Source organism: Plenodomus lingam (assembly GCF_022343315.1).
Source record: "Plenodomus lingam strain CAN1 chromosome Unknown contig_11, whole genome shotgun sequence".
Taxonomy (NCBI): Eukaryota; Fungi; Ascomycota; class Dothideomycetes; order Pleosporales; family Leptosphaeriaceae; genus Plenodomus; species Plenodomus lingam.
The window spans coordinates 2088469-2101431 of NW_027093929.1; the positions used below are offsets into that span (position 1 = coordinate 2088469).

Genomic DNA, 12963 nt, shown 5'->3' on the forward strand with positions numbered 1-12963 from the left:
TCGCTGCAGTGGCCTAGCTTTGGCAGTTATCGTAAGGTTATATCCTATCCTAGATGGTCAGGTGTCACCCTTGTTGATTTCCTGAGATGAGAAGGACGACTGACAAGTCTAGCAAGTGTGAGATCTCCACAGTGATCATAGTGTGGCGCAAAGCCCGAGTCCAGTCTCGGACAGCCAAAACGCACGTAAGAAAATGCTCCGTTCAAAAGATTAATTGCGCAAATGCAGAATAACTACGCGAGACTGACTGTATCCACGAATCAAACGGCGCTTCTTTTGGCCATGCATCACGGTCTTTAAGAACTCCTGAGGAAGACCTTCGTATTGCGATGGATCCCCACTAATTTCCGGAGCTCCGTGATCTGGTGAGAAATAAAGTTGGTGGCTGGTATCGGTGCAGTTCAGGACTACAGTCTCAGCTGAGACCAAATGCATCAACTCTAAGCTTGTAGCAACATGGTGTTTCATGATCAACAACATTCTCGCATGGGCAATGACGAGAAAATCACGGTAACTTTAGGCGAATGACGACAACCGGCTCTCATCCACGCTTACCAGACGACCCGGTAGGTTAGGATAGCTTTGCCCCAGCTGCGGGACATGCGGCAGATCTTCGATCAGCTTCCGTGTAAAAGATCCTGCGGCACAGCGACATGTGTGTCGTAAGCAAATGCCCAAAACTTGACATCCATTGGGTAGGTAAGGTGATAGTATGTAGGTCAAGACAGGGACCTCCTGTCAATGCATGTCTAGTTCGATCTAATGTATAGCGGTCTTGGAAATGTGTGACGACGCTCAAGCTCCTGGTGTCTGGTTGTCTCCACTCCTGCGGGACAGTCTTGAACTGCATAGTGGCGCTTTTGCCCCTTCGACATCAGGAAAGGTATCGTGGAGGAGCTGCTCCTCATGGAAGCGCTTCCTTGAGCCTGGAATCGTATTATACTTGCCAGCTGCCGGAAAAGTCCACTTAGGCACTACCGAGCTCAAATCACGTAGTGATACTTGGAGATAAACAGGCTGATAAATGTGCGCAAAGCCTCTGCCAGTTGCTGCCCCACTGTTGGACATCCCGTCGACTGCCCCTCCACGACTCGCCTCCCTCACAACTTCGACTTTTGACTTTGTCATTACTCACATGCCACGATGGTCACCGTGTGCGCAAGTTGCAAGGGGTTACAAAAGCAGCTTCATAGCTTGAACAGCGCTCAAGAGACGGGAAAAGATATTCTGCAATGGATGAACACATCATTGCGAGAGTTGCGCACAAGCTCAGCTAGTTGTCGCGCTTGCGCGCTGATCCTCAATGGCATTCTGTCGCATCACGACCGCTTCCACGACCAGTATGAAGAAGACGTGTTCATAAAAGTGGAGTCATATAGATCGAAGCCTGATCAGGATGCTCAAGATCACTTGTCAGTCGAAGTGTGGTGGAAGGGGCGACATGGTCAGAGCGCGCGAGAGGATGAAGAAGAAGCAGACGATGATGAACAATATGGTGGATATCCAGACCTCAAACTTGAGTTCTTCACTGATGGAGGTATGCATGATATGTTCAGCCAGAAGCATCCACCGACGCCCATAATCTAGTAGGTTTGGGCTGGCATTAATCACTCAACCAGTCGTTTGCTTAACTATTCAAACGCGCCAGACTGTTGCTGACGTGCATAGACGGACAGTCTTCATTCTCCGCTATTGGTCGAGGCCTTCCGATATCAGAGAACCCACTACAAGATTTTGGGCTCTGTTCGGCACAAAGCATGATTAGCAACTGCCTGTCGAGCCATTCAATATGCAAGTCCAGACATAGTGGACCTACCACTTTGCCAAGACGAATCCTAGATCTATTCGCAGAAGATTCAATGAGTGTACGGCTTCACGAATCAGAGTATCTAGAAGCTGAGCGTAGGCACGAGTATGGGGAGTACGTCGCATTGTGCCACGTCTGGGGTTTGGCTGACAACCTCCCGAAACTTACCACAACAACACTGCAAGAATACAAGAAAACGATAGCATGGTCGACATTCCCTATAGCACTGCAAGAAGCTATCTTACTTACCCGAGCGATGAAGATTCGCTGGCTGTGGATTGACTCATTATGTTTGATGCAAGATGAGACTCAAGAGAAACTAGAAGAATCGTTACAGATGGACGACATCTTTGGCAACGCCTTTCTAACGATTGCTGCAACTTCAGCTATTGAAAGTAGCACGCATCCATTATTTTCAGTTAAGAAGCAACCGTTCAAGATACAAACACAGGACAATCAAGGCTTACCGATCAAGATTTATGTTAGGGAACAACCGAGTCACTACAGCTTCAAAGCACTATCTGATGAGGGAGCGGACATGAACGATTTGGAAGTACCATTCAACATGTCAAAGGAATCAAACCTAGACACACCACTTCTCACACGAGCTTGGCCTTACACTGAACGCTTACTCTCTTGTCGTGTACTGCACTTTACCAAGTCGGAAATGGTATTTGAGTGTTGGGAAGGACACCAATGCGAATGTGGTCGCATTGACAATACAATATATGATTCACGCGCTACTGATAGGATCAAACAAGAGTTTGGAAGATTGCTTGCAAAGACAAGTAGTCTCCTTGCCATCAAGAGGCCTGGGAATGGGTCTGCCAAAGTTGACAACATAACATCGCAGTTGGCTTCAACAGACCTTACAGGTTGCCCGCAAATCCTATCGAAACTACGCGAAGAAGCCCTCTTAAAGTGGTCGTACATCGTCACCGAATACACAGCGCGTAAGATCACATACGACAACGACCGGCTTATCGCGATAGCAAGCGTCGCAAGAGCATTATCCCCTGCCATACAATCTGGATACATTGCCGGTCAATGGACCTGTAGCACACTATCTCTGCTATGGTATCCAGATGATAGCACACAGTGCCACCGCACAAAGGTTCCGAATGGGCAGGTGCCAAGCTGGTCATGGGCATCGATCGAAGGATCGTCGATCTTCACCGAAACTACATCAGCGATGGATCTCGCATGCAGAGTTTCATTTGGTCCTAAAGGAAAGCGTGCATGCGCATGGTCACCAATCATGGGGGAACCCATGCATTTGAGTGCGGCGATGGCGGCTGAAGTCACTTTTGGCATCACATCGACATCGCCATGGGCATACCACCTCTCGAAGAATAATGTCAGTGTGGATTTCACCCCAGACGTTGTACCGCTTCAGGGAGAAGATGCCATTCAGGATTGCGAGACACTCGTTTGTGTTCTTGTCAGCATGACTTTCCGCAGCACCATTGTTGGCCTCGTCCTGCGGGCTTCAGGCTCCAATATATATCGCCGCGTCGGCCTCTTCGAGTGCTTCAAGTGCACGCCTGAAGGGGGAATGAGCGAGGACGCGGAGAATCTTTTTGAGTATTGGTTCCCGGAGATGCAAGACATGACACAACTGGACACTTTCCCAAAGCGAACATTTACCGTTGTGTAGTCGGTTGAAATTGGATGTTATTGTTATTATTCGTGATGAGCATCGCCTATACTGTTTTGTTCCCCTCGATACCCCAAATTTCTATTCATGAGACCTTTGTGCTTTTTACATTGTTCATATTGTTGATATTTTGATATTCGTGTTGAATTAGAACGGAATTGTCGATCTCATTCTGCTATCTACCACAGTCGCTAGTATACTTCGTCACTGGTGTTAGTTGATGCATGCTGAATCTGCATTACAACAAACTTCCATTCCCAGTACATTGTCCTCATAGCCATCTTCCCGTTATCAAGCGACAACACCAGTACCCTTTCCCGGCCCTTCGATCTCGGCGTCATAGTAAGAACTCTTACCCTAAATATAACCCCCGAATGCCGTACCAGTCTACTTGAACAACAGAATAAAAGATGCCTTAAAAACAATATAAAATTGCAGCGCAAGAAATATGTAGAGGGATTGTGAATTACAATCGCTTGCAACGATGGTCTAAGCTCAGATATGAAGTGCATCACGGCCTTCTCCCTGTGGTATCTTTTGGGTTGTTCCTAAAGTTGTATGTGTTGCTTGTTTGATATTTGTGCTGACCGACGGGGCCGGAAGGAAAAGAATGCTCTAATTGCTGTCTATATTGAGAGATGTTGCAAGGCATCGTGTATATTACTGTTATGTAGGATGCTGATAAATGGTGAAGCGAGGAGTCGCCGAAATGGTATAGTCAACATCAAAGTAGATGTACGAAGTGAGAGCAAGAACGTGGCAAGGGAAAGTACCAACGAGTAAAGGTATATTAGTTGCAAAGAGCTGCTCAAATGCCTCGGAGTTCTTGACTGGCGCATCCCTACATCATCCTCACTATCTCTCCAGATCTCCCACCCTGGTCGACGCCATACGGGGCACACACCTTCCTGGATGCCACGCCGACAACAACAGTGTTGCAAGAACAACTGGCATGAACTCCAACGTGCCAAAATACACCTCATTGGTGTTTAGTCTCCCATACAATCCATCTGCTGTCTCAGCCAACCGGAAGCATATGCGCATGTAGAACAATGCCACAGCCAGCGAAAATGCAGCATAGAACCCTTTCCCTATAGTCTTAAACAACACCTGCTTCGCCCTCCCCACAAACAACCCGAACAACACAATGAAAACAAAGAAGGTAGCTGCCTGGAATGCCAGACCCGCCAATAGAATGTTATTAGGCGTCGTCGTGTCTTTGCGATTCGATGCCGCGACCCCAATCAGTGCTGCACCCAAGATCTGGACGATTGTCGCAACGACGTCGCAAGTGATGAAAATCCATAGGATGAGTTTGGGCTTCAGCGGTGCATATTGGCGACTCGTAGCGGAGATGAGGCGCGAGAGGAGTGTATAAATTGCCGCCGCGAAGAAGACGGGCGCGACAACGATGAAGAAGTATTGGATTACGAAGTAATTCAATTTGTAAGGATTGACACGGGCGGAGAGAATGCGGAAGGTGTAGCCAACTATCTCCTAGATCTGAAAGTCAGTTGCGCACCTTGTATACCTATGAAGGGACTCGTGCGACTGGAGTAAGGGTGACGTACAAAGCCAATTCCAATCATCATGGTACTGAAGTACCAGCTTCGGTATTTGAGTAGCTGCCATCCATGTGCGAGGCCGGCAACAAAGAACAATACACATCCTAGGACTCCGAGGGCAAAGGAAGGTGTGTAGCCGTAGATTATGACTGAGGTGTTGCCGTCACCGCCTGGGGGAGGCCAGTTGGGATCGACATAGCCGCGTGAAGCCATGGAAGTTGAGGTGTAATCGAACAACCGCTAGGTATCGCGAGGAACAAGGGAAATCCGAGGCGATAGACCAGTCAAGATGAAAAGGCAGCACGGGTTGATATGAGCGGCACTACAGTACAAAACCGGTTTACAGTAGCCATATTTATCTAAAGTAGACCAAGAAGTGGTTTAGGTAGAAGAAGTAAACCTAAATAGGGTTTATTATACCATGTATTCCACAAACGTAAACTACTTTTATTTCTACTTCTATTAATCTACTAGTATTAGTAATACCTAGTTTCCTACTAACTATTTAAGTATTTTACCCCTCCTTTCTTTAATCTTCTTTACCACCTCTATCACCACCTCTACCACCACCTCTATCACTACCTCCACTACCTCCACCACCTCTATCACCACCTCTACCACCTCCACCACCTCCACTACCTCCACTACCTCCACCACCTCCACTACCTCCACTACCTCCACTACCTCCACCACCTCTACCACCACCTCTACCACCACCTCTATCACCACCTCTATCACCACCTCTATTATCACCACCTCCTATTAGTAAAAATATCATGACTCATTATTATGTCATATGTGCGTATAGCGTGAAGCTAATCTTTTCTACCCCTTTTAGTCTTAGTTAGGTATTATAGCGTATAATAGATATAAAACTACTTTTTATACTTAATTTAAACCACCTATAATAAAGGTAAACTACCACTTTAAACCTATTTATGGGTATACACGAGGTTAGTTTACACCTATATAGTAAACCCCTAGCGTACCATTCTATAGTAAACAATTTTTTACCGTAGTGCGGATGTTAGGTGCACTTTCGTGCAGCGCTCACGTTTTCAAAATATTTGTCCATACCAAAGGGATGTCTTGACTCTACATCTCTCTTCAATCAAGCGCAGCCCCTTACCTGTTACATGCTAACCATGGAAATCAGCCACGCAAGCATACATCCGCCAAGCCAACTATCAACGAACCACCCAAAGTCAATATATCACGATCGCAGTTCCAAGTCGTGCACATCTTGTCTGGTTCGGGATCACCCAAGCCGCATGCATCATTCGCTTAACAGAGCTTGATGCAGGCGAGTGGTGTCTTGGCAAGCTGAAGGCGAAGCTTGGTAGCTCCCGTATAGCGTATTCCAGAGTTTCGCGGTTGCGCTTATGAATGAGCTTTGCGGCGAGCATGTTTATGTTGATGATGATGATGCTAGTGGGTAGAAGAGCCTCAGTATTTAGTGTTTTGATGCTGGCGGCGCAAGTATATGGTAGTGTACATGAAATTGGTGGTATTTTGCTTTTTCAGACTTGTATCCGAAAGCGCGATCGAGAACAGGGCTTCTGTCGACTATTCCAGGAATCTCACCAAAGTCTCCAACATTTCCCTCTCTGCAGGCTCAACGGCCAAGACCCCGTTGAGTTGTTCCTGGAGCGTCTTTTTGACATCTGCTAGGCTTTCATCTCTTTCGCTCAGCGCTTTCACGATAGCTTGCTTCGCGCCATCGTCTTCAGCCACTAGCCATGCGAGAATTGCATCAATTCGCTCAAGGCAGTATAAGCCTTCGCTCAATCGTGTGGGGATATTCTCCAACTCTAATTCCTCCAACTCTTCTTTTGATAGACCGCGCTTCCTGTCCTTCATCTTGTCATCGAATGCTGCTAGTCGTGTTGCATAGTCTCGCCGTAATGTGACGAGCTTTGTAACTTTATCGTAGTCCTTTTCGAGAAATTTGGCGAGGAGTCTAAAGCGAGAGTCTGAGTTCCCTGGTAAGGAGCGTAGCAGCGACGCAAAAATTCCAAGAATGTGTTCGGTTTGCTCAGGGTCGGGTTTCTTCATCTTTGCGAAAGTGCTGAAGAGCGGTTTCAGGCCTCGCGACTCTACGACTTTGTCGCATACCAGCATTGCGCTGTCTGGTTGTGGGTCTTCAGATAGTGCACCGTTGCTTGTACCCCTTGATTTCGCAGTTTCTGGTGGGGTATCCTCTGCGTATCCACAAGCATGGTCTAGCACTTTCATCGCCCTGCTCTTACTCGTTTTGCCATCTCTAATAAAGAGCAAACATAGCTCCACACCTTCTGCCTTCAAGAACTCCATCTTTCCAATTGGCTCCTCGGTAACTGAGGACAGACAGTCGAATAGATTCTCCATATATTCCTCCTCGTCGCTGTCCTTTTCGGGGTCGTCTCGTCGGTATGGAGCGAGGTTTGTGAGGAATATTTCGACGCCATTCGCTTCAGCTATGCGATTTCGATTCGGTCGAGAGGATTGTGTGAGTATGGAGAGGATTTCGGAGGCGTATTGTTTGTTCTGAGTCGTGGGTTTCTCGGATTTCTGGATTCTGTCTAGTAACCACTGGACGAGAGTAATTTGTTCGCCTATCATGTCCGTATTTGAGGGTTGTGATAGTAAGTTCTCGATGACACTGAGAGAATGGTATACGCCCGATGCGTCGGCCGAGTCGCTTTCGTCGAATCGAGAGAAGTTTGAGATCAGTAAACTGAGCAAATCTGCGTCAAGGAATGCTGTCACTACAGCATCCCATTGCTCTTGCTCTCCTCCAACGTCTTCATCTGTGAGCTCTGATATGATCTCTATAGCTGCAATTGCAATGTCCGTGTTCTCATGCGCCAGTAGCTCCACTAATTTCGCTGCAGCTGGACCCTTCGCAAAGTCCTCATATAACTCCGGGTGCTCCGAAAGTATACTGAGGTCCTTGATTCCCTCGTCCAGGTCGGCTTCCGAATCCATAAACTTGGTTGGGTCATCTTCATACTTGGCGCGCAGCGACGCATTCTTGTTGACCTTCTTCTCGAAGTTAAGCGCCAGCTTTCGTAGCCAGGCTGCATCGTATTTGACTTCTTGTATAGCGTCCTCGCCATCCTGTGCGTCCACATAGTCCATAGCATCCCGTGCATCCTCATCTAGGCCACCTCCAAAGAATCGACCGTCCTCATCGTCGCCCTCCTCGTCCTCGAGATCCGGGGGCAGTGACGGGCCCGCTTCCTCATCGTCATCCTCTTCCGTCACTAAGGCTTGCGCGACCCGTTTTACATCGCTATTTGAACCTAGTTTGGCAGTCTTGTAGGTCTGTGTTGGGTCGGCTTCATTTGGGTTCTCGAATTTCCGCTTTATTGAACCGTTTGTGCTCTTAAACAAATCATCTATGCTCGTCATTTTGACCGGAAAAGATTGCAAGAAAACCGGATTGTGGAGATGTCGCTGAGTAAAAGTAATTGCGAAGCGAGTTGCAGTCGCGTACATGCTTTGGATCGTCAAGTGAAAGTGATGGGTGGTCCAAGCTTCACTAGCGCGTTAGGCAAAGACCGCGTCCGCTGCATCTGGGCACATCCACACCGGTATCCTTGGCGGACCATGCGAGGCAGAGGCAGCGCACTGTAGCCACAAGACCATTCAAATGGCGCACTCATCTGCACCCTCTCACTCGACACGGCGTGATGTCTGAAGCTATTCACTCCCCTCGTTACCCATCGCTCGTGGTCAGATTGCGCTATCAGCCTCTGTGTGCGGCTTGTACGAATGTACTGTCACATGGGTTCTCTGATAACAATGACGAAGAATCGGAGGAATGGAACTGGAGTATAGAAGCCCTCCGGAAGAGCTCGATTTCGTGCCGCTGTTGCGTGTTTTGGCTTCAGGTCTTGAAAGCCAGTCCGTGGCTCGCCCATCGCAACGACAGCGTTGTCTACCTTACGACCGCTATTGTAGGCTCACAGCATAGCCCACCGTATGAATGGACACAGCACGATGCTGGTCAAAAGCTTGTCAAGAATGAGGATTTTGCTCATATGACCGTGTACAAAAGATATTACAGGCCTCGTTTGGCCGTAGGAGATCAGCATACTTTCATATTGCCTACCGCCATGATGGAAGCGCAGAGTTCGGAAAATGTTGATCCAGGCAACGCGTTCTGTGGCAGACCTGTCGGCTCAGCAGTCAACTTATCCCTGGTTCAAAGCTGGCTTAATCTATGCGCCAAAAACCACCGAAGTTCCTCCAATGTCAGCGGATCACATGCGTGGTATGAAGGAACAGAGGAACATAGCATATCTGAGCGTGGATGTGCCCCGGTAGCAAGCGAACCCATACCGAATTTTCGACTTGTTGACGTGAAGATGCGATGTGTGGTATGCATCAAACAAAAAACAGAATACGCAGCTCTAAGCTATGTGTGGGGTGGTTCGAGACGATTCGTCCTGTGCAAGGAGAACGCAGACTCGCTTTCTCTACCTGGAGCTCTGAATCACAAGGCCCTTGAGCTTCCTCAAACGTTTCGAGATGCAATTGAGTTCGTAGAGAAGCTCGCGATACGCTACATATGGATTGATGCACTGTGTATACAACAAGACGACTCAGACCAGCTCGTGGCACATATGAATTCAATGGATGTTATTTATAGTGCAGCAGCACTGACCATAGTAAGCGATGCAGAGAGCGCTGATGCGGGTATTCCAGGTATTAGCACATCTCGTAAACCACCTCAGGAGACATTCGAATACAAAGGCACGCAATACATATCTGCGAAGAAGACATTTGGCCAGGCCCTGCAGGAGTCTCCATGGGAGCGCCGTGCCTGGTGTCTGCAAGAGAAAGTCTTCTCCAATCGTCTCCTGGTGCTCACCGAAACACAAGCCTTTTACCACTGTGCGGCCGCAACTTGGTTCGAGGACACACAGTTGGAGTCAAGACCGAATATCGCAGGGCCAGTTCATGTCAGGGAGAAACCAAGTCTTTCGCGAAAAGAGGCGGAGATGCTCAGACCGTCGCTCCAAACCGCATATGAATCCCATCGAGATTACTTTGGTAGGAATTTCTGGCGATTGATTGAAAACTATAGCCGGAGACTACTCTCCTTTGAAGCTGACGTCATTCGTGCCTTCAGCGGCATTTTACGTTCACTCGAGCCGCAACATGGCATTGCAGTGTGGGGAATCCCACAGCGTGAGTTTGGACGAGGGATTTCATTCGAATATTCAGCGTATCGCTCGGACATGCGACGAGAGGGGTTTCCTAGTTGGAGTTGGACAGGGTGGCTTACGAGCCCGGATACACAGTTGAGGTTTATCAATTTTAAGAGGAAAGACAGCGATATGATGGTCTCCGGAGGCCAATACCGTATTGAAAGGAACCCAGGTCTACATTCTGAATCGTCTTTCTTTGACGTGGATTGGCATTACTATTCACTCGGCGATACCACAGGCGAACCAAGACTGGTTGCCATTCAAGAAACATTTCCAGAGCCACTTGACCGCCTGGTGGAGAGCAAATCGGAAAATACGGTAGACATCACTTCAACGGCGGCCTCAAGGCCGATAAACCCGGAGCGAATATCACATTGGGGCATCCCAGGCCATCCTGGAGAGGACGATTACATCCAAACGACGGACCCTCTACCACTACAGCACGAGCAGGGCATGCCTCCGATCAATCATATCCTCCAATTCTACACCAGCATGACTCCGGTAATCGTTGGCCCACATGTCTCCACAAGATGGCAAGGGCTTTCAAAACGCAGTCTACGCGTGCCAGGCTCAAATGAAACATTGCAGTTCTCAGTCAAACTCGATACGGCGTACGATAGCCAAGGACGGGATACATGGCTCGTATATGTATCTAGATGGTGTACGGCAGATTTTATGTCCATCGAAGGCAAAAGAAGAAGGCACAGAAGAGAACGTCTCAACCTGCTTCTAGTAGAAAGTGTACGGGGTTGGCAATACGTAAAAAGGAGAGTACAGCTGTTGGAATGTGTATGGATTGATTGGTGGCAGGAGGCCAATCCGCAATGGCAATTGTTATGTCTTGCTTAACATGACAGTGCGATTTTAAATCTATAGTATGCAGGCTGAAGCCTCAGGGTATAGGTCTGGACCGTCTCGATGAATTTCCTTCAAGAGAGCTTTCAATCGAAACGAAATTTACGTACGGAGTAGCATCATCCGCAATTAGATCAATTTTCCTCAGAGCTTTGGTATTCATTGCACTAAGTCGATCGGTACTCTCCTATGTCAACTTGTGTGACTCACCAAGGATCCTAGTTCTCGCCCTCAGCAACGACCCACATATCTTTTAGCCACATTTTCGTACCCACTGTTTGTCTTAATAGTAGCAAGCGAGGAACAAGCCTTGAGTGTCAAAACATGGTTTGCACTACAAGCTTTTACATCCAACTCTAGAGCAGTACAGAATATCTTTGATTCCAAAATAACTTAGTTGCACGAAGAGTCTCAAATGTCGAATTCAGGGAAGGAGATGCATCAAAAATAAGGGAGATTGGTTACAGTTATTTGATGTACACTCAGGAATCAGAATTGGGCTGTTGGTCAATGGAGGAGCTACACAAGCTAGGTGAAATTCTGCGTCAAAAATATGCGATATACATAATAGTCATTAATCGAGTCCTCGGAAAGACCTGAACGACTTCAACGTCCTCTTAGGTACCAGTCCATTCTTCACTATCTGGTCCATATACTTCAAGAACCTCGTCTTTGCATGTTTCCAGAGACCGTATAAATATCTGAAACCCCCTCCATGGCAGAGAAAGTTTGTTTAGCTTCCACTCGGTCCCTAGTCTCTATATTTTCTAATTATGCCCTAGCTCAACCCTCTCATGTCCTCTTGTCAACCTGCTTTCTAAAGGGATGGGATTTGCGTATATAGTTCAGCGGGCGTGTTCAGGTCCAATAGCTTGTCGGCTTGAAGCCTTGAGCCGTCAATTTATAGGAGTGTGTTGGGATAGTGCGGTACGCCTCTGTGTGTTGGAAGAATATAGGGAAGTCCGCGAAGTGCGCGTTGGTCGTTAGATAAGCTCGATGTGTTTGAAACATTGATAAGAGGGGAGTGCTATGGTACACTAGTTGTATACTAAGCCATGGTTACAGGCTTTCTAGAATACCTTTTTGATGGGTATAGAAGCTGGTATACAATATATCCATCAATACAAGTGGACTTCCTATCAGCCTCGACATTCTGCGATCTTGGAATCCACTTGTACTCCACTTCACCATTCTGATCCAATATCCTTTGCTCCAGGTCCACCGCTTCCTCCAACAGATCCTGATTAGCCACTTCCCTCCCAGAAGCGTTGATCCAGCCGTTTTGGACCCACTTATGGATCCAAGTCGTCATACACCCGATTGCATACTTTGAGTCGGACTCGATGGTTATATCAAGCGTGGTCTGGATACCTAGTTCCTCGTCTCTCAGCAATGCATTTCTTAGCGCCAAAACGATAGCAGTAAGTTCTGCGCGCTGGTTTGTTGGCTTTGGATAGTTGGGTAGTCGTCTTCCCCAGAGGAGATAGGGCTGTCTGTTGCGTCGAAGGAGCACACAAGCTGCAGCACCGTCGGCGTTGTCGTAGCCGTTGCTTCTACGGGCACCGTCGACTTGGAAGACCATGATATAAGGCGTACTGGTGTATTGCTCTGAGCTGTTCAAGACGGGTCAATTGTAGCTGCGTGGGCAGGACTGAATAGTGTTAAAGCGGCTGAGTTCACGCTGGACACTAGTACCAGTATCGTTACATACCGGAGTTCTTTGATTTTGATCGTACGGGAACCGGCTGTGAGCTTCAGATGTCGTTGCCTTGGTGTCGTAACTCGTAGTGACACTGAGTCCCTCGGAAAGCCGGAGTGGAGATTATATAGTCTGGACTCTGGCGTCCTAACAGTCACCCGCTCGCTCAGGTGCGCAATTGG

At 47.8% G+C, this 12963-nt stretch overlaps 6 protein-coding genes across 6 annotated transcripts; 2 read left to right on the plus strand and 4 right to left on the minus strand.

Annotated features, from left to right (window-relative positions):
* Positions 1 to 795: 795 nt before the first annotated feature.
* IAQ61_001066 (uncharacterized protein) lies at positions 796 to 1128 on the minus strand (the record flags this gene model as incomplete). The annotated part of the gene is made up of 1 exon (XM_066094954.1): positions 796 to 1128. One exon carries the CDS (start codon positions 1126 to 1128, stop codon positions 796 to 798), a length of 333 nt encoding a protein of 110 aa, XP_065955262.1.
* Positions 1129 to 1143: 15 nt separating this feature from the next.
* IAQ61_001067 (uncharacterized protein) lies at positions 1144 to 3464 on the plus strand (the record flags this gene model as incomplete). Its single annotated transcript, XM_003841157.1, has 2 exons — positions 1144 to 1537; positions 1669 to 3464. 2 exons carry the CDS (start codon positions 1144 to 1146, stop codon positions 3462 to 3464), a joined length of 2190 nt encoding a protein of 729 aa, XP_003841205.1.
* A 597-nt stretch (positions 3465 to 4061) lies between these two features.
* Positions 4062 to 5368, minus strand: IAQ61_001068 (uncharacterized protein). The gene is made up of 2 exons (XM_066094955.1): positions 5036 to 5368; positions 4062 to 4961 (listed from the first exon to the last, which is right to left on the minus strand). Exons 1-2 carry the CDS (start codon positions 5240 to 5242, stop codon positions 4320 to 4322), a joined length of 849 nt encoding a protein of 282 aa, XP_065955263.1. The 5' UTR covers positions 5243 to 5368; the 3' UTR covers positions 4062 to 4319.
* Positions 5369 to 6595: 1227 nt separating this feature from the next.
* IAQ61_001069 (uncharacterized protein) lies at positions 6596 to 8422 on the minus strand (the record flags this gene model as incomplete). Its single annotated transcript, XM_066094956.1, has 1 exon — positions 6596 to 8422. One exon carries the CDS (start codon positions 8420 to 8422, stop codon positions 6596 to 6598), a length of 1827 nt encoding a protein of 608 aa, XP_065955264.1.
* A 281-nt stretch (positions 8423 to 8703) lies between these two features.
* On the plus strand, positions 8704 to 11076 carry IAQ61_001070 (uncharacterized protein; the record flags this gene model as incomplete). Its single annotated transcript, XM_066094957.1, has 1 exon — positions 8704 to 11076. The coding sequence occupies one exon, from the start codon at positions 8704 to 8706 to the stop codon at positions 11074 to 11076; it is 2373 nt and encodes a 790-aa protein (XP_065955265.1).
* Positions 11077 to 12130: 1054 nt separating this feature from the next.
* IAQ61_001071 (uncharacterized protein) lies at positions 12131 to 12664 on the minus strand (the record flags this gene model as incomplete). Its single annotated transcript, XM_003841150.2, has 1 exon — positions 12131 to 12664. One exon carries the CDS (start codon positions 12662 to 12664, stop codon positions 12131 to 12133), a length of 534 nt encoding a protein of 177 aa, XP_003841198.2.
* Between the last annotated feature and the right edge of the window lie 299 nt (positions 12665 to 12963).

What these genes read in the sequence shown, in the direction of transcription:
- IAQ61_001068 (XM_066094955.1), bottom strand. Translation starts at nt 5,242, where the DNA reads ATGGCTTCACGCGGCTATGTCGATCCCAACTGGCCTCCCCCAGGCGGT. An exon ending in TGATGATTGGAATTGGCTTT is followed by an intron (nt 4,962 to 5,035) that starts GTACGTCACCCT and finishes TTTCAGATCTAG; the next exon opens with GAGATAGTTGGCTACACCTT.